The 26,157-nt window shown below is 60.6% G+C and overlaps 2 protein-coding genes across 2 annotated transcripts; one reads left to right on the top strand and one right to left on the bottom strand.

Moving 5' to 3' along the window:
- The first annotated feature begins 298 nt into the window (after positions 1-298).
- TRNP1 (TMF1 regulated nuclear protein 1) lies at positions 299-2,460 on the top strand. The gene has a single exon (XM_029080301.2). The coding sequence runs from the start codon at positions 299-301 to the stop codon at positions 962-964; it is 666 nt and encodes a 221-aa protein (XP_028936134.1). The 3' UTR covers positions 965-2,460.
- A 20,200-nt stretch (positions 2,461-22,660) lies between these two features.
- Positions 22,661-25,888, bottom strand: TENT5B (terminal nucleotidyltransferase 5B). Its single transcript, XM_029080855.2, has 2 exons — positions 25,540-25,888; positions 22,661-23,971 (listed from the first exon to the last, which is right to left on the bottom strand). Exons 1-2 carry the CDS (start codon positions 25,732-25,734, stop codon positions 22,952-22,954), a joined length of 1,215 nt encoding a protein of 404 aa, XP_028936688.1. The 5' UTR covers positions 25,735-25,888; the 3' UTR covers positions 22,661-22,951.
- Positions 25,889-26,157: the final 269 nt, after the last annotated feature.

The raw sequence follows: 26,157 nt of genomic DNA on the forward strand, positions 1-26,157 counted from the left end.
TTAAGAGTGCTTTCGGAAAGAGGGGGCGGGCCCCCCGAGCCCCCCGCGGGATCTCTGACTGGCTCAGCCGCCCGTCGCTCCGCCCCGGGCCGCTATAAAGACCCGCAGCCGGGGCCGGCCCGCTGGGCTAGCGGGCTGGGAGCGGGGCTGGCCCGGCCCCCGTCCGTCAATCATCCATCCGTCCGTCAATCATCCATCCATCCATCCATCCATCCTCGCCTGCATCCCCGCAGCATCCTTCCGGGGAGGGACCGGCCTTGCCAGGCTCGGGGAGGCTCGCTCTTCCCTCCCGGCGGGGATGCCCGGCTGCCGGCTGAGCTCCTGCGGGCCGGCCCCCCGAGCCGGGGACCCCCCGGCCCCTCGGGGCCCCACCCCGCCGGGGTCCCCGCCGCCCCCAGCCCCGCAGCCCCAGGGGCCGGACCCCGGCGCGGCGGAGGCGGCGGCGGCCAGGCCGGGGCCGGGGATTTCGCCTTCGACCTCGACTTCGACGGCGGGGCCGGGGCCTAGGCCGGCGGCGGGGGTGTTGGAGGGGCCGGGGGTCGGCGGGCGGGCCCTGGAGCTGGCGGAGGCCCGGCGGCGGCTGCTGGAGGTGGAGGGCCGCCGGCGGGTGGTGTCGGAGCTGGAGGGCCGCGTCCTGCACCTGCACCGCGTCTTCCTGGCGGCCGAGCTGGGCCTGGCGCACCGGGCCGAGGGCCTGGGCCGCCTGAGGGGGGGCGTGGGCCAGGCCGACCTCCACCTGGCCGCCCACGGCCAGCGCCTCAAGAAGGGCCTCCGCCGCCGAAAGCCGGCCCGCTCGCCCGCCCTGCTGGCCTCGGCCCTGGGGCTGGGCAGCTGCGTGCCCTGGGCGGCCGCCAAGCTGCGCCGGGGGGGCCGGGCCGAGCCCGGGACCTCCCCCGACCCCCAGACCCCCTTCCAGCGCGGCCTGCAGGGCTCCCCCCGCGCCCCGGGGGCCCAGCAGCGCTGACCGCCGCCCCCCTCCTCCCAGAGGCCTTCCCGGACTCCGGCCCCCCGCTCTTCCTCGCCCCTCCACCCCTCGGCTCTTAGCTCTCTCGTTCTGCCCCTTTCCCTGTTTCTATCGATGGCCCGCTCCTCCTTTTGACGCCTCTCTCCCCCCGACTGCGAGCTCGGGGTGGGGAGGGAGCGGCCCCCTCCGCTGCCGCCTTGCACTTCTCCAAGCGCTCGGTACGGTGCTCCCGCACGCGGTAGGCGCCCAGTCGGGACGACGGAAAGAAGAAGGCGGGACGACGCCACCCCACCGCAGCTGGAAGCCGTCGTGCCCGGAGGAGGAGGAGGAGGAGGAGGCCCGGACGGATGGAGAGACGGAGGGGCCCGGGGGCCGCCCCGCTGCGAGCTACATCGTCACTCCCGGGGGCTCTAATAAATGGTTCCCTGAAAGAGCATTTCGAGCCTCTACCCCTCACCCCTCTGGCCTGGGCTCCACGCTGCTCCGGGGGGAGACTGAGGCCTGGGGGAGGGGGACGCTGATGCTTTTCCCTTAAGGTATCGCAATCTCTCTCTCTCTCTCCCTCTCTCTTCTGTCCGGCCCCCCCCGCCTAGAGAAGGCCAGGAGCCCCCAGCTTCTACTCCCCGCCCTCAGGCCCCCTCCCCTGCGTGGGAAGGGGGCAGAAATCCCAGTTGGATCCCACGTCCTCCAACCCCCAGGCCGCCCTGGGCCATCCCCGGCCCCAGGGCCCTTGCCGGGTTAGGGATGCGGGGAGGGTGGGGGGACCTTCTACTTCTTTAAAACCACTTACCGTCCTGTCCTCTCTCCTCATTTTGATGGAGTGCAGAAAGGGACCTCTACTTTCCTTTCTTAGCACCCACTCAGTCCTTTTCCAACCTCAGTTTCCTTGCTCTGGGGAATGGACACAGAGAGGCCGGAGGCAGTTCTGCAGGGCACAGAGAGAGCCTGAATGTTTGCGTGCGTGCCGGGGGGAGAGGGCAGACAGGCGGACAGCTCTGAGTAGCAGCAGCTGGGCTTCTCAAACGACCGAGCTGTCTTGCGTGTACCTTCGGCAGAGACCTCCTAGAATGAGGAAAACACCCTTCCACACGCACACGACCGGATAGGAGAAGATACACCCTCTCCGTACTGCACAGGGGACCGCAGCCCAGCAGATTTGAACTTGCCCCCCTCCAAAATAAAGAATAAAACCGGGCTATGCCTCTCCCTTTCTTAACGAGGCCTTTGCTCTCTGCAGGAAAACAGGCTCAGATCCCCCATCCCCTCCCCTTACACCCCCCGCCCCCCGCAACACACCCACCTCAGCCTCCCGGGAGAACCCGACCTGAGACATCAGTCTGGAGAGTCGTTTCACTGGGCCCGTTGCCTGATTTCCTTTGCGCCCGTTGCCTGATTTCCTTTGCACCCGCTGCCTGATTTCCATTAGGGCACTCTCCCTAAATCTCTTACGAAACGATGGAGCCAGAAGTCTGTTATTCACTGGGCCCGTTGCCTGATTTCCATTAGACCACTCTCCCTAAATCTCTTACGAAACGATGGAGTCTTTTACCGTCCCGGTTCTCTCCTCCCCTCTTCCCCCAACCACCCCGCAGCTGCACAAACCAGTTCAGGGAGGTCAATCCAGGAGCAGAGCTGGCAACGGGCCCTGGTGTTCCCACCTACCATCCAGAGTCCTAGCCCCCAGATAATAATGATTGTGGTATTTGCTGAGTGCTTACCATGTGCCAAACATTATTCTAAGCCCTGGGGTAGATTGGAGCTAATCGGGATGGACACAGTTCCTGTCCCACATGGGACTCACAGTCTTAGTCCCCATTTTACAAGATGAGATAACTGAGGTCCAGTCTTTTGTATCGTTGTCTTCCCCCTCCCCCACCTTCTAGACTGTGAGCTCGCTGTGGGCAGGGAATGTCACTGTATATTGCTGCATCGTACTTTCCCAAGTGCTTAGTCCAGTGCTCTGTACACAGTAAGCGCTCAATAAATTCAACTGAATGAATGAAGCGACTTGCCTTGGGTCACACAGCGGACATGTGGCAGAGCCAGAATTAGAAGCCATGTCTTCTGACTCCCAACCCGGGCTCTTTCCACTAGCCCACGCTGCTTCCCAGATTCATTCATTCGTTCATTCAGTCGTATTTATAGTGCAGAGCACTGTACTAAGCGCTTGGAAAGTATAAATTGGCAACAGCTCGAGACAAGCCCTACCCAACAGTGGGCTCACAGTCTAGAAGGGGGGAGACAGGCAACAAAACAAGTAGACAGGCATCAGTAGCATCAAAATAGATTTTTTAAAAATTATAGATATATGTACATTAATAAAATAGAATAATAAATATGTACAAATATACACAATTTGCTGTGGGGTGGGGAGGGGGGTAGAGTAGAGGGAGGGAGTAGGGGCGATGGGAGGGAGGAGGAGCAGAGGAGAAGGGGGGCTCGGTGTGGGAAGGCCTCCTGGAAGGGGTGAGCTTTTAGGAGGGGTGGGTAAACTGAGGCACGGAGGCTCTGTCTCCAGACACCAAGGGGAGGGGCCGGTGGTCTGGGACTATCTCCCAGGGTCGCCCCGGACCCCACAAAAAAGCTGAACGGCTCTAGGTGGAGGGAGTGGGGAAGGGGCCCTGGCCCTCGGCTAAGCCCACGAGAGAGCCGGGGGACCGGTGATGATAGCGGATTAGAGGTTTCATGAAGCCACCGCCTCTCCCGGGGCTTCAATTAATCAGTTGAAGAGCTCAGTTTGACTCCCAATCCGCTTTCTCAACTGTGCTATTTCAAAGCGTCTTGGGGTGGGATTAGGGACGGGAAGCCTCAGGTGCATGATCTGGAGGCGGGCCACTCTTAGAAGAGAGGCCAATCAGTGAATCGATCAATCGATAGCCTTTAGCGGGCGCCTGCCGTCTGCAGAATACCGGGAGAACCCAATAAAACTAGTAAACATAATCCATCCCCTCCGGGAGTTTGCAGTCTATGGATCGTTCGTATTTATTGAGGATTTAGTGTGAGCAGAGCACTGTACTAAGCGCTTGAGAGAGTGCAGCAGAGATGGTAGACATTCCCAGCCAATGAGGAATTTAGGGGCTAGCAGGGGAGACAGACGTGAAATTACGGTTTCCCTGTGCTTAGTGCAGTACTTGGCACATAGTAAGTGCTTAATAGATACTTGCACTCAATCATATTTATTGAACACTTCCCATATGCCGTGCTTTGGAGAAAGCGATATAACGGAGTTGGTAGACCCATTCCTTGCTCACAGCGAGCTCGCAGTCTAGAGGGGGAGACAGATGTTCATGTAAATAAATCAATTCCAGGTACATACATTTGTGCTGTGGGGCTGAGAGGGTATAATGAATAAAGGGAGTAAATCAGGGCGCTGCAGAAGGGAGTGGGAGAAGAGGAAAGGAGGGCTTAGTCAGGGAAGGCCTCTTGGAGGAGATGGGCCTTCAATAAGACTTTGAAGATGGGGAGAGTCATTGTCGGATTTGAAGAGGGAGGGCAAGAGGTCGGCGGCGAGCTAGACGAGATGGAGGTAAATTAGAGGAACAGAGTGTGCTGGCTGGGTTGTAGCAGATGAATGGAGAGGTAAGATAGGAGGGGGAAAGACGATTGAGTGCTTTAAAGCACTATTAAAGTGCTATTAACTTCTACTACTAGACTGTGAGCCCGTCTTGTAGACTGTGAGCCCGTTGCTGGGTAGGGATTGCTGCCAGATTTTACTTTTCAAGCACTTAGTACAGTCGCTCTGCACAAGGTCCCCGGTTCAAATCCGGGTGCCCCCTCGTCTCCCCTTTTTTTTTTTAAGAGAAGCAGCGTGGCTCAGTGGAAAGAGCACGGGCTTTGGAGTCGGGGCTCATGAGTTCGAATCCCAGCTCTGCCACTTGTCGGCTGTGTGACTGTGGGCAAGTCACTTAACTTCTCTGTGCCTCAGTTCCCTCATCTGTAAAATGGGGATTAAGAGTGTGAGCCCCACGGGGGACAACCTGATTCCCCTATGTCTACCCCAGCGCTTAGAACAGTGCTCGGCACATAGTAAACGCTTAACAAATACCAACATTATTATTACTGCAAGCCCTCGATAAATACGATTGAATGAAGACTGCTACCACTCCAGAAGGGTTAAAGCCTCAAACTGGCTCACTGGGATTATCATTTCCTCCTCTACGGTCACATTTTCTGTCTTTCCTTCAAGCCTCCTTCCAGATCCGGGGCCCAGGGGAGATGAATTGCAGAATTCTGCTGCTTTGTGTGAGCAGGGGATTGGATGCCACGACCTTACTTTGTATCTATCCCAGCGCTTAAAATTGTGCTTGACACCTAGTAAGCGCTTAACTAAAAACCTCAGTTATTATTATTATTACCCTCAAATTTCAAGGTTCTTCCCTTGGAAGGTTATTTGGAAGTTAATGCTTCGAATGACCACCAGGTGGCAGTGCGGCTTTTTGAGGCGCAGACGGAACCGCTCATTTTATTTTATTTATTATTACTATAATTATTATTATTGTTGTTCTTATATATTTGTAGGGCTCCGAGCGCCTAATTTGTGCCCGTTACTGAACTAGGCGCCTGGGACTATACCAGAAGAGTATAAATTCAAGAGAGTCCTTGCCCTTGTGGAGTTTACAAAGAGGAAGACAACCAGAAAAAGAATATTACTTTTAGATATCTAAACTAACACGTTTCTCTCTTTCCCCGCCCCAGGGTAGAAACGGCAAAGACCCGGAGAATTGAGAGTGACTGTGGTGTTGATTAGAGGCTTCGGCACTGTGCTAAGCGCTTATAAAGACTGGGGAACGGCTTTCCCCCCCCCCGATCTGGTCGTGAGAAGGGCTGGGGCTGGTCGTTCAAATTCACATACTGAGGACTCGGTCTCTATCAGCACTTATGCCCATATCTTTAATTTATTTCTCTGTATATTTATATATTTATATTTCCTTCTTTCTCTATATCTGTCTCCCCCCTAGACTGTCAGCTCGCTGCGGGCAGGGACGGCGTCTGTTGTATTGTTCTACTTTATTCTCCCAAGAGCTTAGCACAGCGCTCTGCACACCGTAGGTGCTCAATAAATACTACTGACTGACTGATACAAGTGGGGGCCGGCAGGCAGAAAGGCACGTGAAGGCTGGGAGGAGGTAATGGGTGGTGTGAAGGGGGTGAGAGGTCGATCACGGAAGGCTTCCTGGAGGAGGTGGCCTAGTGAATAGAGCACAGGCTTGGGAGGCAGAAGGACCTGGGTTCTACTCCCAGCTCTGCCACGTGTCTGATGTGTGACCTTGGGCCAGTAAACTAACTTCCCCGTGCTCGGTATCCTCATCTGTAAAATGGGGATTAAAATTGTCAGCCCCATGTGGGACAGACACCGTGTCCGACCTGATTACCTTGGATCGACCTCATTGCTTAGAAGGGACTGTCTCTCTTCGTTGCTGAATTGTACTTTCCAAGCGCTTAGTACAGTAAGCGCTCAATAAATACGCTCGAATGAACGAATAAATGAATGAACAGTGCCTGGCGCACACTAAGCGCTTAAAAAATCCCACAATTATTATTACTATTGAAAGAAGGAAAGGAATGTGGTGTGGAGAATGCCTGGGGGTGTGTGTGGTGGGGAATAGGTCATCAAGCCCCTCCCTCCCCAGGTCTTCCCTCCTCTGTCACCACCTCCGCCCTCCCCGGCCTCCAGCCTGTGACCATCTGGCTGTCTCCAGTAACTCCTGCCTCCCCTTGGCTCCTCACCACCCCCTCCCTGCCCTCCTCCGGGAAGCCCTCCAGCTCCTCCACAGCCTCAGTTGCCTTCCCACTTCCCTTCTCCCTTGTGGGCAGAGCAGTCTACTTCAGTCAATTAATCCAACAATGATATTTATTGGGCACTTACTGAGGGCAGAGCACCGTACCAGGGGCTTGGGAGAGGACAATACAACAGAGGCGGTAGACACGTCCCCTGCCCACCTCCTCCTCCAAGAGGCCTTCCCAGACTGAGCTTCCCCTTTTCCCTCTGCTGCCTCTCTGCCCCCCCTTCACCTCCCCTCAGCTAAGCCCCCTTTCCCCCCTTTCCTTCTGCTCCTCCCCCCTCCCTTCCCCTCCCCTCAGCACTGTGCTCATTTGCTCATTTGTATATATCTTTATTACCCTATTTATTTTGTTCATGAGGTGTCCATCCCCTTGATTCTATTTATTGCTACTGTTTCTGTCTGTCTCCCCCGATTAGACCGTGAGCCCGTCAGTGGGCAGGGATCGACTCTATCTGTTGCCGAATTGTCCATTCCAAGGGCTTAGTCCAGTGCTCTGCACATAGTAAGCGCTCAATAAATACTACTGAATGAATGAATGCCCCCAAGGAGCTTAGAGCGCAGCCTCGGGGTTTCTGGCGTTTGCCTCTGGTCTTTGGAGAAAACCTTGTTTGGTAAGAAGAGCCTTGCTGAAGTCAGAGTCACGGCTATTAACTCCTTTCCGAGGAAGAGGGTTCCCTGGGACCCAGAGACTCTGGGGACCCCTCCAGGTAATAAGGGGTCCAGGCCCGGGGGTCCATGCCCCCCTCTCCCCCCTGCCCCAAGGGACAGGGAGATGCCTCCTCCAGGCCGAAAGGGATCGGCTTGACTTGGGAGGTCACCGACTGGCAAATTCTGGAACCGGCGTGCAGGGTTTAGAAAGCCACCAACGCACATGCTCCCTCTCCGGGCCGCACCTCCACGTTTGCTGACAAGGGCAGATGTGCGCCCAGGGCTAAGGGGCACAGCGCAGAGACTTGCCCCGCGTCTTCGGCCCCGCCCGCCGTGGCCCCGGCCAACACCCCCCTCTCCTTAGAGACGGACTATTTCGTCTCAGTTACCACTCGGGGATAAAGCGAAGAGGCGTAAAGTCGGCCAGGCCCCGGAGACGGGCTTCCCCTGTGGCAGCGCTGGGCAGGGGTCTGCCTCGCCCTCAGCCTTGCCCTCTTCCCACCGTCATGCCCACACGACTTGGCTCTGGCTCACAACTGAATGATAATTACAATAATAATAAAGGTACTCGGTAAGCGAATACTACGTGCCAAGCACTACTCTATGCGCCGGGGTAGACAGGAGGAAATCAGGTGGGATACAGTCCGTGTCCCTCATGGGGCTCACAGTCTTGAACTTTACAGATGAGGTCACAGGCACACAGACAAGTGAAGTGACTTGCCCCAGGTCACACAGCAGACGCGTAGCAGAGCCGGGATTCGAATCCACGACCCCTGACTCCCAGACCCGGGCTCTTTCCACTAGGCCGTGCAGTGTGGTTCAGTGGAAAGAGCCCAGGCTTGGGAGTCGGAGGTCGTGGGTTCGAACCCCGGCTCTGCCACTTGTCAGCTGTGTGACTGTGGGCAAGTCACTTCACTTCTCTGTACCTCAGTTTCCTCATCTGTCAAATGGGGATGAAGACTGTGAGCCTCACGTGGGACAGTCTGATGACCCTGTATCTCCCCCAGCGCTTAGAACGGTGCTCTGCACCTAGTAAGCGCTTAACAAATACCAACATTATTATTATTATGCTCAAGTGTCTTGTAATTACCCCAGCGCTTAGTACAGTCCCTGGTCCAGAGTAACGCTGAACAAATACCTCAATTACATATGCATCCTTAGCACTTGAGAGTATATGTATATTTCAATTGAGCATTTGATTTATTTATTATTATTATTATTATATTTTTAATGGTGTTTGCTAACCATTTACTATGTGCCAGGCATTGCACTAATTGCCAGGGTGGATACAAGCTAATCGGGTTGGATACAGTCGCTGCCCCACATGGGGCTCACAGTCTTCAACCCCATTTTACAGATGAGGTTACTGAGGCCCGAAGAAGTGAAGTGACTTGCCCAAGTTCACACAGGAGACATATGGCAGAGCCGGGATTAGAACCCAGGCTCAGGCTTTGGCCATTAGGCCACGTTGCTTCCTGATTATTCTAATGTCACAGTTGGAAAAGGTTTTTATGTCTATCCTTGTGGACAGGGAACGTGTCTTGTGCTGCGGTTGTACTTTCCCAAGCGCTTAGTACAGGGCATTGAGAGGGAAGCAGCATGGCGTGGTGGGTAGAGCACAGGCCTGGGAGTCAGAAGGACTGCAGTGCTAATCCTGCCTCCTCCACTTGTCTGCTGTGTGACCTTAGGCAAGTCACTTCACTTCTCGGTGCCTCAGTTACTTCATTTGTAAAATGGGGAATAAGACTGTGAGTCCCATGTGGGACAGGGGCTGTGTCCAACCCGATTAGCTTGTATCCACCCCAGTGCGTAGTACAGGGCCTGGCACATAATAAGCGCTTAACAAATACCATTATTATTTTTATTATTATGGGCTCTCAACATATATATATATTCATTTGTTCATGCAATCATATTTATTGAGCGCTTACTGTGTGCAGAGCACTATACTGAGCGTTTGAAAAATACATTTCGGCAACAGATAGAGACAATCCCTACCCAAAAATGGGCTACCACTTGAAGGGGGGAGACAGACAACCAAACAAAACAGACAGGCATCAAAAGCATCAATATAAATAAATAGAATTATAGATATATATACATCAATTTATGTATATATACACAGTACACATATATACACAGTATATATATATATATGTATATACCATCACAGCTATTGCTATTAAAGCTTGGTTTACCCCTCAGGGGCAGGTAAGGAAGGGGCTGGGAAGAAGGGAGCCGGGCAACGTCGACCACAGGCCTGGAGAGCCCCACTCTGGGGGGCCAGAAGTGGGTCGACTTCCCGGAACCCCCCTCATTCATTCAATCATATTTATTGACCACTTACTGTGTGCAGAGCACTGTACTAAGCGCTTGGAACATACAATTAGGCAACAGATAGAGATGATCCCTACCCAACAACGGGTCAGTCTAGAAGGGGGGAGACAGATAACAAAACAAAACAAGTAGACAGGCAACAATAGCATCAAAATAGATACCTAGAAGTATAGATATATATGCATCGTTAATAAAATAAATAGAATAATAAATATGTTCAAATATACACAAGGGCTGTGGGTCTCTGTGTGTCCCCCGCCCCTGGGTGTCGGCAGCTTGGGAGGACGATAAAAGGGGAGGCCCGGCAGGCCGGGGAGCCCGGAGCCCAGGGAGAGGACCTGGTACCCAGTGGAAAGAGACCGGGCTTTGGAGCCAGAGGTCACGGGTTCTAATCCCACCTCTGCCACCTGTCAGCTGTGAGACCTTGGGCAAGCCACTTTACTTCTCTGGGCCTCAGTTCTCTCATCTGTCAAATGGGGATTAAGACTGTGAGCCCCACGTGGGACAACCTGCTTACCTTGTATCTACCCCAGGGCTTAGAACAGTGCTTGACACATAATAAGCACTTAACAAATACCATTTTTATTATTTATTATTATTAGAGGCAGGGGAGGCCCGGGAGGCCGGGGCAGGGGGTGGGGGAGACGAGGACCCAGCACCTGGAGGCCGGGGAGGTGAGAAGAGAGCAAGCAGAGGATCAGGAGACAGAGGTCCCCACACACATACTCAAACACACAGGCTCACATCACACCCACAGAGGGCCACACAACCCACTCATGCGCACATACACACATGTATGACATAGAGATGGATACCCACACAGGGCCACGCATCACAGGCTCACACACACTCACACGTATGACATAAAAATCTTCTAAACTGTGAGCCCGTTGTTGGGTAGGGATTGTCTCCGTCTCTTGCCGAATTGTACTTTCCAAGCGCTTAGAATAGTGCTCTGCACACAGCAAGTGGTCAATAAATACGATTGAATGAATGAATGAATGAATGGACACCCTCATAGGGCCAAATATTACAAACACATAAGCGCGCGCACACACACACTCACAAAGCCACGTCCTATAGATGGACACCCATAAGGGGTCAAACATTAAACATATAAAATCACACACACACACTCACACATACATACATCTATGACATATAGGTGGACAGTCACACAGGGACAAACATTACACATACACACACACTCACAAAGCCACGTCAAATAGACACCCACAAAGGGTCAAACATTACACACACACATACACACACACTGAATAGGCCTACCCACTTATACCAGGTAATAATAATGTTGGTATTTGTTAAGTGCTTACTACGTTCTAAGCGCTGGGGTAGATACAGGGAAATCAGGTTGTCCCACGTGAGGCTCACAGTGAATCCCCATTTTCCAGATGAGGTCACTGAGGTCCAGAGAAGCGAAGTGACTTGCCCACAGTCACACAGCTGACAAGAGGCAGAGCCGGGATTCGAACCCATGACCTCTGACTCCCAAGCCCGGGCTCTTTCCACTGAGTAACAAAACGCCGTCCCAAGGCAGAACAGATAATAACACTAATGTGATTACTATTGGGGTTCCTAATAACCATTTGCACACCAGAGTGCTTAATAAGGAGAATAATTTTCCTCCGTGTTTCCGAGTCTTTCCCTGGAGGATCACAAAGCACCTCACACCCAGGACCATCTGATGGCCCTAAACCCAAATTAAAGGGGAGGAGCTTCAGCCTGGGTGGGGCCTGGGGGAGTGGGAAGCGGGGGACGGTCTCAGTAATAAATAACGATGCTACTTGTTAAGCGCTTATCGTGTGTCAAGCACCCTTCTAAGCGCTGGGATAGATACAATCTAATCAGGTTGGACACCGTCCCTGTCCTACATGGGGCTCGCCGTCTTAGTCCCCATTTTCCAGATGAGGTAACTGAGGCCCAGAGAAGTGAAGCGACTTGTCCAAGGTCACACAGCAGATGATAATAATAATAATAATGATGTTGGTATTTGTTAAGCGCTTACTATGTGCAGAGCACTGTTCTAAGCGCTGGGGGAGATACAGGGTGATCAGGTTGCCCCACGTGAGGCTCACAGTCTTAATCCCCATTTTACAGATGAGGGAACTGAGGCACAGAGAAGTTAAGTGACTTGCCCACGGCAGAGGTAGGATTAGAACCCAGGTCCTTCTGACTCCCAGGCCCGGGCTCTAGCCACTAGGCCGTGCTGCTTCTCATGCTGGGCTGTTCCAGTCTTTCTGGAGGTCCTTCACATCCGGCCCCACTCCCACTCAGTGGGCCGCCCGTGGATGGAGAAACTGAGGCTGGGGCAAGGTGGAGGCTGGAGGGCGGAGGAAATGGCAGCTAGTGTCACCCGGTGAGTAAGGGACAGACTGGTCGCCTCCCTCATCCCCACACTGCCCTGCCTCTCCTCCTCTCTTCTGCACCGCCCTGCCTCTGGACAGTAAGCTCGTCGTGCGCACGGAATGTGTCAGTTAAATCGGACTAGTGTACTCTTCCAAGCGCTAAGGACAGTGCTCCGCACACAGTAAGCGCTCAATAAATGCGACTGACTTCTGACTGATTGCCGCTCCTGCTCACTCCAGCCCTGCCCTGCCACTCCTATCCAGAAGGACAGGAGTCTCGGGAGCTCCATGAGACTGCACAAACTCTGCACTCCTCTTCCTCCTGTTTACCTCCCCTCACCCCGGCGACTGGGGATGATCTGTGAGTTCTTCGCAAACAACAATTACAGCAATTACCACCCAACACTCATTACCCCATTTCCTTGATGGAGAAACTGAGTTCTGAAAATGCTTGGCCAGCAGCAAGACAGAGGGAAAGAGAAGGGAGGTGACCTCACCCAAGAGCTCCATCTGTCTCTCCGCCTCACCCCGACCCCTGCCATCCTCCTCCTTGCAAATGGGCCCAGACCGGCACAGATCCGAGGGAAGGGGGTCTAGGGAGGAGGGGATGGGGCAGGATCGCCCACCACGGCTCTCCTAATCGATCGATTCATCGGTAGTATTTACCGAGGACTTCTGGCTTGTTAAAAGTCCGATAAGGCCAGTCGACACGATTCCCGCCCCGGAGAAGTCTGCCGTCTGGCAACGGAGAGAACACCCAAATAATTTACAGGCGGGAGAGAAACGGAAAGGGAGAATACGTATACGAGTTAGTGATTGAATAATAGGATGCTATGCACGGTGAGCGCTCAATAAGTGGCACCGATTGATCGCTATGTACATGAATTCGAGAAGAGGTCAGGAGCAGTCAGGTTCTCAGGTGGCGCAGAAGTGCTGAAGCGGCAGTCGGGGAGGTATAGAAAGGGAGATTAGAAATTCATCGGGGAAGACCTCCTGGAAGAGACGTGATATCCGAAGGGCTTTGAAAATGCGGAGTGGAGGTCTCTCGGATGTGAAGAGAGAGAGAGGTTCAGGCGGGGGAGAGTCGTAAAGGAGTGGTCACGGGGGGCGGGGGGAGAGACCAGGGTGAGGCATGGTGAGTAGCTTAGCTCCGGAGAAACAAAGAAGGTGAGCTGGAGTGTAATGGGAGAAGAGAGGGGATGAGTAAGAGTGCATTCCTCTCTGGGCACTCTTCCTCTTCCTCCTTCTTGTCCTCCTCCTCTTCCTCCTCATTATCAGTGGTATTTACTGAATGCTTGCTGCTGGGGACAGACTACTGAAGTACTTGGAAAAATCCCACTGGAAGTAAAGCAGGTGACTTACTCCACAGGCCACTCGACGACTGCTATTTGTGTCCCTCCACCCTCTGACCCTATCCCCCCAGTCCAGCCCGCTCCCCAACGTGGAGACCTTCCCCTCTCCCCGCCGAGGCCCGTCCCGGGCCCAGATGTCTCCAAGGCAGGGGAGGCTCTTCCCCAGACCCCTCTTCCAGTCTCTGCCTCCCACGGGCCCCGGCCCCCGACTCGGATCTCCCTCGGTGGCCGCAGCCCCCCAGCTCCTCGGAGGCAGGGGGCGGGGGTAGGGGGTGTTGGCGCTTCTGCTGGTGCGCTGCGCACGACCCCCCCTCCCCGAAGTAGCCTGGACCGAAGGCCTCAGGAGACAGGGCCTGCCACGCAGCCGGCTCTGGGGTGGAGCCTCGAGGCAACTGTCTCCCAGGAACACCGCCACCGAGGAAGAGATCTGGGGACGGGAGGCGGGGGTGTCTCAGTCAATCAGTCGTATTTATTAGAACTCAGTCAATCGTATTTATTGAGTGCTTACCGTATGCACAGCACTGTGCTAGACACTTGGGAGAGTACACTATAACAATAAACAGACACGTTCCCTGCCTAAAATGACTAATTGGGTACAGGGCACCGTACTAAACCCTCGGGAGAGTATAATAGGACGATGAAACAGACACAGTCCTGGCCCACCGTGAGCTTACTCTCCCTTCGCATCCAAGGGGCCTCAAGGGGTTTGCAGGGCTAACCTCTGGCCCAGCCCGGCAACCCCCGGGGCCGAGTTCGAATCCTCCCACCTCGGGAGGGGGGCCCTACCCGGATGTGGCAAAGTGCTTGGAGATCCCACCACATGGTGCCAGCGAAGGGCAGAGCGTCCTTACTCAGCCTGACTCAGTGCCCCGGGGCGGTTCCTCCGCTGCCAGCCAGCCAAGCAGCCAGCCCACCGATCAACCAGCACCCCCAACCCCCGACCCGACCTGGCCCCGGTTTTCCCCTGGGAGTGTCAGCGGGGCCCGGCTACCTCCGCCATCATCCCACCCGCTCCACGCCGACGACCTGGGCAACCGGGCCCGGGCCCCCATCCAGCCCCCCCCCCGCCCTGGGCGCCTCCTTTTCCCCCCTCTCCCCCTCCTCACTCCGTGCCCTGACCCCAGCCCCTGCTGTACCCACCCAACCCCCGCTGCATCGTGCTGTGCAGGATCTTCCACGGCCTCTAGACTGTAAAACTCAGCGCGGGCAGGAAAATATCTGTCATATTTTTCTATTGTACTCTCCCGGGCTCTTAGTACAGTGCTCTGCACACAGTAAGCGCTCAATAAATACCATTGACTGGCTGAAATCCCTCTAGACTGTAAGCTCCTCCTGGGCAGGGAGTGTGTTATATGGTTCTATTGTATTGTCCCAAGTGCTTAGTACAGTGCTCTGCACACAGTAAGCGCTCAATAAATACCATTGACTGACTGAATGAATCCCTCGAGGCTGTAAGCTTCTTGCAGGCAGGAAACGTGTCTATTGTTCTATTGTTCTATTGTACTCTTCCAAGCGCTTAGTACAGTGCACTGCACACATGTGATTGGCTGACAACTCGAGGGGCAAGGGGCAGGGGAACCCGATCACACGCAGAATCAGAGCTCTGGGGACTGTGCACGGATGCGTGCGTGCATGTGGGTATGCATGTGTGTGTCCATGCATGTATGTGTCCGCACGCCCCCGCGGATGCAGTGCGCGTCGGGTGGGGGTATGTGACGGGTTTGCAGCCGAGTGGGGGGGTTTTTTGTGTGTACCCAGGTGCGGGCCTGACGTTCGCGTGCAGGTGCAGGGGTGTCTGCGGGCGTGTTGGCGTCTCCTCTCCGTAGTTTTATCCCCTCAACTGCCGCCTCAGCAAGGGGGAGTCCCGGCGCTTCCTGCAGCTGGCCGCCCTCGGCCTGGCCCCGATCCAACGCTGAGGCTTGCAGCGGCTGCCGGGAGCTCCGGGAGCCTTAATCCCAGATGGCCGGCCCTCTCCCGAGAGACCCCCAACAGAGGGGCCCGGGCCTCGACCCCCCTTGCCCGGCCCCCACGCTTTGCTCCTCTAGTGCCATCCTTCTCACCGAGCCTCGGTCTCGCCTGCCTCCCCGCCGACCCCTGGCCCACGTCCCGCCTCTGGCCTGGGACCCCCTCCCTCCTCAAATCCGACAGACGATGACCCTCCCCCCGCTTCGAAGCTTTAGTGAAGTGACATCTCCTCCAAGGGGCCTTCCCCGACTAACCCGCCCCCTTCTTCTTCTCCCACTCCCTTCTAGGTCGCCCCGTCTTGCTCCCTTCATTCCTCCCCCTCCCACAGCACTTAGGTCCGTATCTGTCATTTATTGATCTCTATTGATGTCTGTCTCCCCCCCACCCCAGACTGCAAGCTCACTGTGGGCAGGGAATGTCTCGGTTTATTGTCGTATTACGCTCTCCCGGGCAGTGCAGTGCTCTGCACACGGTAGGCGCTCAATAAATACAATTGAATGAATGAATGGTTGGAAGTGAGCAGAGATCAGAAGGGGGTCCCCGGCTGTTGGGGGGCTCGGGGGCTGCGGGTGACCTCCCCCAGGCTGCCCCGCTCCCCAGGCTGCCCTTTTCAGAGCCAAAATGGACCCATGACAGCACGGGGCTTCGTGCCCTTAAAGCCCCGTCAATGACTTCGGCCCCTCCGGCACCCACATGCCTGGGACCGGGACCCCCCCCCCCCGGGACACACGCCGGACGCCGGCTCGAGGACGCCGGCTCACGGTCCCGGCCTGGCTCCGAGGCCGCAGCCCCCAGCTTTGAGAATTGAGAGGGCCCCTCCCCTACTTCCATTTATTTATTTATAAATATTTCTATTAACGTCTGTTCCCCCCGCCCCGCCAGACTGTTAGCTCGCTGTGGGCAGGGAATATCTCTCTTTCTTCCTAGATTGTACTCTTCCAAGCACTTAGTACAGTACTCTGCACACAGTGAGCGCTCAATAAGTACAATTGAATGAATGAATGAATGATAATGTCCTCATCCCAAGCATTCAGTACGGAGCTCTGCACGCAGTAAGCACTCAGTAGATAATAATAACAATTATTGTACTTCTTAAGCACTTACTATGTGCCAAGCACTGTTCTAAGCACTGGGGTAGATACAGTAAATCAGGCTGGCATAGTCCCGGTCCCACATGAGGCTCAGGCTCTTAATCCCCGTTTTACAGATGAGGGAACCGAAGCCCCGAGGTCAGTCATTCATTTATTCACTCATTCGATCCTATTTATCGAGCACTTACTGGGTGCACAGCACTGAACGAAGCACTCGAGAGAGTACTACACAACAGTAAACAGACAAATTCTCTGCCCACAACGAGTTTCCGGTCTAGAGGTGCGGAGACGGACATCGATACCGACAGATAAACTGTAGATAGGTCACCCAGCAGACACGTGGCAGAGTCGGGACTAGAACCCAGGTCCTTCCGTCTCCCAGGCCCATGCTCTCTACCCATTCAGCCACACTGATCGATTGATGGGTTGACTGGGGACTCCTCCCTGCAGGCCCCAGAAATGGAGAAGCTGGCGCTGCCCAAGGTCCCGGGTCAGGTACCCTCCATGCAGGGCGAGTTGGGGCTCAGGGCGGATGGCTCAGTGGGATCGGGGCCTCTCCGCCCTGCCCCCGTGCCTCGGTTTCCCCGCGAGCCCGTGATCGCCCACTGCTCCGGCCCGGACCCCCGGAGAGGTCACTGGCCATCCAGCGAGGCAGGGCCGGCCCAGGCCGGGCCTCTGTTGGTGAAGCCCGCCGTCCCGCCCCTGCCCCGAGGGCAGCCTCGTTACCCCAATTATAGTTGTTCTCCCGATGGACCCAGCCGGTGACGGTGGCTCAAGGAATTGTCAGCGATAAGGCAGGGCCTGAGGGGGTGCCCAGCTCCTCGCCCTCCTGGTACGTGCCCACGTCCGGCCTCGTGTGCTCACTCCGAGACAGGCGCTCACCTCCACCCATTTTCACCCCAGAGAGGTACCCGGACACATTCGACGGTGTACGCTCCCTCAAGTAAACTCTTACGCGGATAGACGCCCGCATCCGTAGAAGTACGTTCCCTCGGGTACACCTGGAAGTGGTATACATATCCCTCCACCCGTGAACACTCGCAAGTACGTTCCTAGACAGGATCAACCCCACATATCCTCCTGTGTGCACTCATTTACATGTCAGAGAGGTACACACGACCGACCCACTGTGAACTTTCACTCGGGTACCCTCCCCAGAAAGGTATACACACCTAACAGACCACACACCCATTTCCACACCCACCTATGTAGACACTCACACAAATACTCATATTCAACCCGACACTCGTACGCCCGCAAAACTTTCTGTACACGTGAAGTCTCGCAGATATGTACATTCCTAAGGAGGCAGCATGGTGCTGTGGCTAGAGCACAGGCCTAGGAGTCAGAAGGTCATGGGTTCTAATCCCGGCTCTACCACGTGTCTGCTGTGTGACCTCGGACAAGCGACCTCACTTTCCTGTGCCTCATCTGGAAAATGGGGATCGAGAGCGTGAGCCCCACACGGGACGGGGACTGTGTCCGACTCAATCCGCTTGCATCCGCCCCAGCGCTTGGTAGAGTACCTGGCACATAATAAAAGCTTACGATATGCCATCGTTATTCTATTCACACATAAATGTAGCGCCTGGATACCCTCTCCCAAGAGCATAGCCTCACGTCCACACATTCACACAGACACGCAAGCCTGTGCCGTGAGGGTGCCTGCCCCCACCCCCCCGAAGTTGCATACTTGCTGTCCCTGGTGTCCGTCCCATCCTCCACCGGTCAAGGGCCCTTTCCTCACCGCTGGGTCGTTCTGTCCCCGTGGCCGGGGACTTGGCGTGCGCCCGTCCTGCCTCCCTGGACAGCCGGGAGACCCTCGAGGGCGGGGACGGCGGGCGCTCTCCGCCGGGGCCCCCGGGTGCCGGGCCCGGGCCCTCACCCCTGGCGGAGAATCACCGTGGGTCTGCCCGGCGGACCGCCCGGGCCCCCCCCGGGGCCCGGCCCCTGCCCGCCACCCTGCCTCCCTCTCCGCTCCCTCGTCTCAGCAAGCTGCACTCTTGACTCCTCCCTCTTTTCGACCTCCACGTTCAGTCGGTCGCCAAACCCCGTCGGTCCTTCCTCCGCGTTTTCGGACCCCGCCCCAACTCCCTCATCCGAATGACCACTCCGCTGTTGGGCGTACGTCTCGGACCCCGGGTTGACCCCCCGCATCGGCCTCAAGGATCTCCCCCGCCACCAGACTCCCGCCTCTTCGGTCCATTCTTGGCTTTGCTGCCCGAACCGTTTTTCTAAAACATCGCTCTGGGCACGTGTCCCCCAACGCCTCAGAAGCCTCCAGGGGTTGCCCATCCATTTCCGCACGGAGCAGAAGCTCCTCTCCATCGGCTTTAAGGCAACGGGCTCTTTCCCTTCCGCTCGTTCCTTCGTTCAATCGTTTTTATCGAGCGCTTACTGAATGCGGAGCACTGTCCCCAGCGCTCGGTGCTCCTCTCCCCCTACCGCCCAGCTGGCCCGCCTCCTTCCCCCCAAGCCGACCGACTCTCGGTGCCTCGTTCTTGTCCCTCCCACCGCCCACCCCTGGCTCAGACCCACCCGCCCGCCGGGAACCTCCTCCCGCTTCCTATCTGTCAGACCTCCGGTCTCCCCCGCTTCAGAGCCCTTCGGAAATCACATCTCCTCCCGAGGACCTTCCCCGATGGATCTCCCATCGTGTCAGATTATACCCTCCCAACTGCCCCCTCGGCCCTTTCGTGCTGCCTAAGCACCGGCGAACTCAATCTCTCACATGAACTCGATCTCCCATACCATTTCGGTACTTATCTTACCCACCCTTATACTTAAGCACAGACTCACACCGGTATTCCCTTCTTCCTCCTTCCGTCTCGGCGAATTCTTTGAAAGTCCGCCTCCCTCGCCGGATGGCGGATTCCTTAGAGGCGGGGATTGTCGTCGCCCTCCTTTCCCGAGCGCTTCGTACAGCGCTCCGCACACGGTGAGCGCTTGATCGATACGATCGAATGAACTGAACGAATAGCCTCTACTGGTTCTATCAAACTCTCCCACGCGCTCGGTACAATCTCTGCCATCAGCCCGGTGCTCGGTAAAATGCTACCGATCGATCGAGGCCTCCGGCCACGCTCATGGTCCGTTCTTTTCCGGGGTTGGCTGGTGTAACGCTAACAGTAATGACGGCGACTGTGGTATCCGTTGAGCACTTACTCTGTGCCAACCACTGCACTAAGCCCCGGGGTGGGTACAAGCAAATCGGGTCGGACGCAGTCCCCGTCCCACCCGGGGCTCACAGGTTCAAACCCCATTCTCCCGAGGAGGGAACTGAGGTCCGGAGAAGTGACTCGGCCTAGGTCACCCAGCAGACAAGTGGCGGAGCCGGGCCTCGAGAGAGAACGATCTCGCTCCCCGGAAGCCGGGTGGGAACCGAGGGGTGAGCCGGGGTTCCGTGGCGGGGGGCGCGGGCGGACGGGATGACGGGGTTCCGCCCCTGACTCAGCCCCGAGACGGGCCGAGGCCCCGGGGCCACGCGACCGCTCCACCGGCCGCTAATGAGCACGGATGAGTTCACCCGGGCCGGGGGCCGGGAGGGCCCACGATGAAAGGGCCCGGGGAGCGTCCGACCCGGCGTCCGGGTGACGGGGCACGGGGGCCCCGCCGTGACCGCTCCCCTCCCCGCCGCCCCGCACCCGGGGGCCGGGCGGGCCCGGCCGGGGGCCGTGCCCGGGGCCCGGCCGGGGGCCTCCGGCTGCTCGGGCGCCCCCGCTCCTCGCCCCCGCCCACCGCCCACCGCCTTGTGCCCCGTCCCAGGGCACAGCCTCCCCATTGTTCTCCGGCCCGGAGAGCGCGCCAGCCTGCCGAGGCCTAATCCCCGCCGTTCCGGGCGCCAGATGCCGGTGCTGACGCTGGCGCTGTCGACTGCCAAGTCCCGGGGGGCTGTGGGGGGGGGGGATGGCCGCCCCCGCCGTCCCGCGTGGGGGAGACTCGGACGGGGAGTCCCCCCGTCCCTCCGCCTGCGGCCACGGCCCGGGGTCCAGCGGACCCCGGGCCCGCCTTCCCCTCACCGGCCCTGGGCCTAGCCGGCCAGACCAGGCGAGCGGGGGAGCGGGGGCAGTCCCGGCCACACGGGACGGTCCGGTGGCAGAAGAGGCGAAGCCACGGGGTCACGGGGAGGGCGATTCAGACTCCTGGTCTGCTTTCCAGCCCCCCGCTCCTCCTCCCCCCAGCGAGAAGGCGAGGGGAGAAGAGACTGGCCAGAGGAGGTGGCCCCACTGGGCTCGGAGGAGATCTCCACAGAGAAGGGGCGTCTCCGAGGGCGAGACGGGACACCGCGCGTGTCGGGAAAACCTCCCTCCCCGGGCCAGCCCCGTCTCGCTCGGAGGCCGGCCCGGTCCGGCCGTGCTGAGATCACCGCGTCGGGGATTCCTCCCCGGTTACCGAGCGGACCGGTTCGGCGGCTGCTCGTGGGCCCCGGGGCCGGGCGGGAGCCGGGCCCCTGCACTGCCCCGGGGCCTGGACCCGCGCCCAACCCGCCCCGCCAAGCGGGGAGAGGGGCAGACACGGGGAGGCGCCGACGGCCCAAGCGGACCGGGGGGGGGGGGGGAGCCCAGCCCCGTCCCGAGCTGCAGCGCCGCCCCCCGCGCCCCCGATCCCCCGGGGTCAGGGGCGGGGGAGGGACTCGCCCCCCTCAACCCCGCGGAGCCTCAGCAGCAAGTTTATCCTGCACAAGGAACGGTAGCCCCGGGAACGGCAGTTGCTGCACCGGCAGCCTCCTTATTAGGAAATTTCGGGGAACGACCTCGATGGGGATGGGGGGGGGGGGGGAGGCGGGGGGCCCGCCCGCAGTCAGGGTTTCGATTCCATCTCCATCTCTCCCCCTGGGTAGGGGGAGGCGGGGGCCCGGCCCGGGGAAAGAGCACAGACACACGGGCTTAGAGAAAAATAGATTGTGTTTATTTGATCGTTAACAAAAGGAATCCAGAGCTTGGGCGGGTGGGGAAGGAGCTCATCCCACCTCAGCTGCTGCTGCCCTCTGAGGGCCCGAGCTCGGGTCGAGGGGGTGGGGGGCGAGGGGGCAGCAGGTATACACACACGCAACCCCCAACACGCACACGAACACCCCAGCCAGGGCCACCCACCAGTCATCGGGGGGGGCAGGGCCCGACCGTAGAGCCACACACACGCACACATAAAGTGACTTGCCCCATCCCCAGGGGGCAGAAATGGAAGAGTTTTACAGGGAGTAGAGGGGGCAAACTCCACTGGGGGGGGGGCAGATAAGCGGGCCTATTCTGCCCCTCGCTAAAGACCTCCCCCTCACATAGCGCAGGCCAGAGGGGTCGCCGGCCCGAGCAGGACAGCATCCCCCCCGGCGGGCAGCGGGCACGGGGGTGAGATCCTCCCCGCCCCACCGCGGGAGGGGGGGCGGCGACTGCTGCGGGCCCACACGCTCCCACCCCTCCACCCCACCCCGGGGCAGGGACGAGGCGGTCCAAGGATTGAGTCTTTATTAGCAGTTCAGCGGCACCCTGGTACAGGTGGGGTCCGACTCCCCCGTCAAACGCACGAGCACGCGGCCGGGCCCGCCCGGCCCGGGCGGCGGGGGGAGCCGCGCTCCGCCCTCCCCATCACGGCGGGCACGGCCGGACCGAACCGAAATCGCAGCCCCCGGCCTGGGGGAGGGGCGGAGCCCCGGTCGCCCCGGGGGGCTGGCGCCAACAGTATATTTTTTTCCTATTTTCTTTTTCCTTTCTTTTTTTTTTTTGTTTTTTTTAAGCGGCAGCCGTCTCCACTGCCACGAGTCTGAAACAAAGTCTCCGCTTCCCAGCCCCACCCCTTCCCAAACCTAGCGTGAGGGGGGCCCGGGCGGCCGCCCCCGTCGGGGAGGCCGGGAGCCGGCCGCCGTCCGGCTCGGCGGCGGCCCTCCGTCTTCTCCGGCGGCCGGGCCCGGCCCGTCGGAGCCCCGGGCGGCGAGGTGCGTGTGGATGGGGGCGGGCGGGGGGGGGGGGATGGCTTACCTGGCCTTGTGCCCCGCGGTGACCCGGCGCCGGCCTAGGCCTCGGGGGCCGGAGACGAGGCAGCGCGGGACGGTCCGACGCCCCAGGCCGGCCCCCGTCTCACCGGGCCCCGAGCGGGACGGCGGGGGGAGGGTCCCCCCCCCTCCCGACGCCCCGGCCGGCCCCCCGCCCCCCGGGACCGGGCGGCAGCCCCGGGAGCCCCGGGGGCGCAGACGGCTTCGCGGCGGCCGCACCCCAGCAAGCCCCTCGCCGCTCCGGGGAGCGACCGGCAGGCTCCCCGGCCGCTCCCCTCCCGCCCCGCACCCCGGTTTCCCCACCCCGACCCCCTCGGTAGACGGACCACGGCACAGCGGCGTCGCCGGGCGCGGCTGGGGAGGCCCAGCCCCCGGGAGGGCGGTCGGGGTCTCCGTCCGGCGAGGCCCCGGGGCCGGTCGGGGCGGGCGCGGCCCCTCCCCGGAACCCCCGCCGTCCCCTCAGTTGCAAGGCAGCCAGGTGGGGTAGGCGCGGCCGCAGGGCGGGAGCGGCTGGACCCGGGCCACGTAGTAGTTGACGTTGAGCTCGCCGGCGAAGGGGGCCGGCCGGTAGAAGCAGGCCACGTTGGCGACGGTGGGCAGCAGGCGCTGCTCGGCCAGGACGCGCAGGGCCAGCGCGGCGATGAGGTTGAGCGTCTGACGGCGCTCGTGGCCCATGAGGCAGACGGTGCTCTCGTCGACCACGCGGTAGAGGGTGAGCAGGCAGTCGTAGCGCCGGTCCTCCAGGCCGGCGAAGTGGTCCTGCAGGTAGCACTCCAGCTTGCGCTGCTGCTCCGCCAGCTCCGAGAAGTCGATGAAGAAGCGGGAACACATGTAGCGCTGCAGGGCCTTCATGTCCGTGCCCGGGGCCGGCCGGAAGCCCCGGGCCAGCAGGTTGCAGTACTTGAGCAGCCCCCCGCCCCGGATCTCCTCGGGGTGGTGGGTGGCGATCAGCCGGCGGCGCAGGTGGCCCAGGGCCTCGCCGAAGTCGCCGTACATGCTCTCGCCGGTCACGCTGGGGTGGAAGGCCTCGCTCATGGGCGCGTCCGAGCACTCGCCGAACAGCAGCAGGGAGTCCAGCACGATCTGGAACGAGTCGACGCTGAACTCGAACTGGCGGCGCAGCGTGTCGACGAACTTGAGCTCCACGTTCTTGCCGCGGTTGTTGGACAGCGAGATGAGGCTCCAGCGGTCGCCGTCGGCGCACACCTTGACCAGCTTCTGCACGTAGGCCTCCTTCAGGGTGAGCGGCGTGATCTTCTCCTTGCTGACCCCGGCCGGCAGGAAGTCCAGCAGGCAGTCCAGCACCACGTCGCGGACCAGCTGGAACGTGTCCTCGCCGGGGAGGTCCACGGCGAAGATCAGGTCCAGGTCCTTGTAGCCCAGGCCGCTGTCCTGGTGGAGGACGTGGCTGGCGGCTGAGCCGTTCAGCCGCACGTTGTGGACGGGGACCCCCCGCTGCTCCAGCCGGCTCCGGACCACCTGGACGGACAGAGGGCCGACGGCGGCTCAGGGGCGGGGCGGGGGCCGGGGGCCGGACCCTCGGACCCGGTCCCCCGAGAAGCCGCCGGCCGCGCCCGAGAAGGCGCCCCCCGCTCCGGTCCCCCCCGCCCCTCCCGTCGAGGGGCGCCGGGGCCCGCCGCGGGCGTGTCGGCGGCGGCGCCTCTCCCCCTCACGGCGACGGGACCCGGGTCCCGGAGCCGACCCGGCGCGCGGCTCGACGGGCCGCCCGGGTCGGGGCCGAAGTCCAGGGCCGCCCGCCCCCCCGTAGGACAAGCCTCCGGACCGTCGGCTCCCCGTGGGCCGGGAACGCGTCTGTGGTCCTACCTCACCCTCCCAAGAGCTCCGTACGGGGTGAGCGCTCGGTAAATACGACCGAACGAGCGCCCCCCACCTTCCCCGTCCCCCCTCCGTCGTGGCCTCCCGCTCCGAGCGCCCGCCCCGTCCCCGGGGGTGGAGGGCCGCGCCCCGGCCCGTCCTCGGGACCCCCGTAGCCCCGGCCGGCCGCGGGACGGCCCCTCCGCCGAGGCCGGGGCCGACCCCCGGGCTGGCGTCCGGCCACGGCGCCGCCCGGCCCCGTGGGCACCCGACCCGTCGCCCGCCTCTCGGGGCTCGGCGGGCACCGGGGGGGGGGGGATCTACGGTTCCTCGCCCGGTCGCGTCCGGCGCGGGCCCGGCGGACCCCCGGCCGGGGGGACGAGCTCCGCGAGCCGCCGGGAGTCGGGGAGACGGGCGGGCCGGGCTGGGGGTCCCCAGGGGGCTCCGTGCGCCCCCCCGGAAGCCGGACATCTGGCATCCCGGGGGGGACGGAACTGGTTTTCCTTGTGGGGGGGGAGGATGATGATGGTGGCGGCTCTTTAATTAGATGGGGAGCGGGTGACTTGAGCCTGGTGAGTCAGGGGGGAAGAATTGGGGGTGCGGTGCCCCGGGGGCAGCCCGGTGTCCGGCGGCCCCGCGGTCCCTTAGCTCGGTGGGGGGCCGGGGGGGGGGGGGAGGGGACAAAGGAGGGAGGGGGCGGGGCGGGAGGGGAGGAAGAGGAGGGGGATGGGCAGTACCGGACCCGCGGCCCCGGCCCGGGGGGTGGACGGAGGGCGGGGGAGGGGCGGGGCCGGGGGCCCTGGAGGGGACTGGGGAGGTGGGGGCGGGGCGGGACCGGCAGCCCCGGGTCTGGGGGTGGACGGGGGGGGGGGGGGGGGAGGGGCAGGGACCGGGGGGGGGAGGGGCAGGACCGGCAGCTCCAGGCCGGGACGGGGGAGGGGAAGGGGCCGACGGGGCAGGAAGGGGTGGGGGGGAAATAGAGGGAGGGGCGGGAGGAGCCGGACATTCGACGGCGAGGCCGGGGAGGAGGAGGAGGAGGAGGAGGAGGAGGAGGAGAAGGGGGCGCAACCGAGGGGCGGGAGCCGGGGGAGGACCGACCCCTCCTTGGCAGCCGGACTCCGGCCCGGTGCCACGAGGGGCGGGGGAGGCACGGGACGGGACGGGACGGGACGGGGACGGTATGGGAGGCGGAGGAAGAGGGAGGGCGGGGCGCGGGTCGCCCCCCGGCTCACCTGCACGACGTGTCGCGGCCTTACGGTGAGCGTGGGGAAGTTTCCGCGGCCGTGGATGGGCACGGGCTCGTTGAGGATGGCGTCCAGACGCCGCACCTGCGGCCAGCACAGCCCGCTGAAGCGGCCGCGGGGGCCGGGGGAGGCCGGCGGCGGGGCGGGGCCCGCGGGGCCCGCGGGGCCGCTCTTCGACAGCATCGCCGCCCTCCGACCCCGGGCGGGACCGGACACCACCGGACACCGGACCCCCGAAACCACCGAGGCGCCGCCGGCTCCGGCCGCGACCCCCGCTGCTGCGGCGGCCGGGACGGGACGGGAACGGGACGGGAACCGCACGGGGACCGGACGGGACGAGACGGGCCGGGCCAGCACGCTCCGCTCCCCGCCGACGCTTCATATAGAGCCCCCGGCCGCCCTCCCATTGGTCCGCCGCCTCCCCGCCCCCCGCTCCCCGCCCTCCCATTGGCCCGCCGCCCCGTCGCTCCGCCCGGGAGCCCGCCCCCCGTCCCCCCTCGCCGCGCCCCGCCCCCGCCCGGCCAACGCCGATTGGGCCGACGGGTCCCCCCTCATCTGCATGTGCGTCACCCCCGGCCGGCGACGAGGCCCGACTATTGGCCCGGA

The sequence above is a fragment of the Ornithorhynchus anatinus genome, chromosome 16 (genome assembly GCF_004115215.2).
Source record: "Ornithorhynchus anatinus isolate Pmale09 chromosome 16, mOrnAna1.pri.v4, whole genome shotgun sequence".
Classification (NCBI taxonomy): Eukaryota; Metazoa; Chordata; class Mammalia; order Monotremata; family Ornithorhynchidae; genus Ornithorhynchus; species Ornithorhynchus anatinus.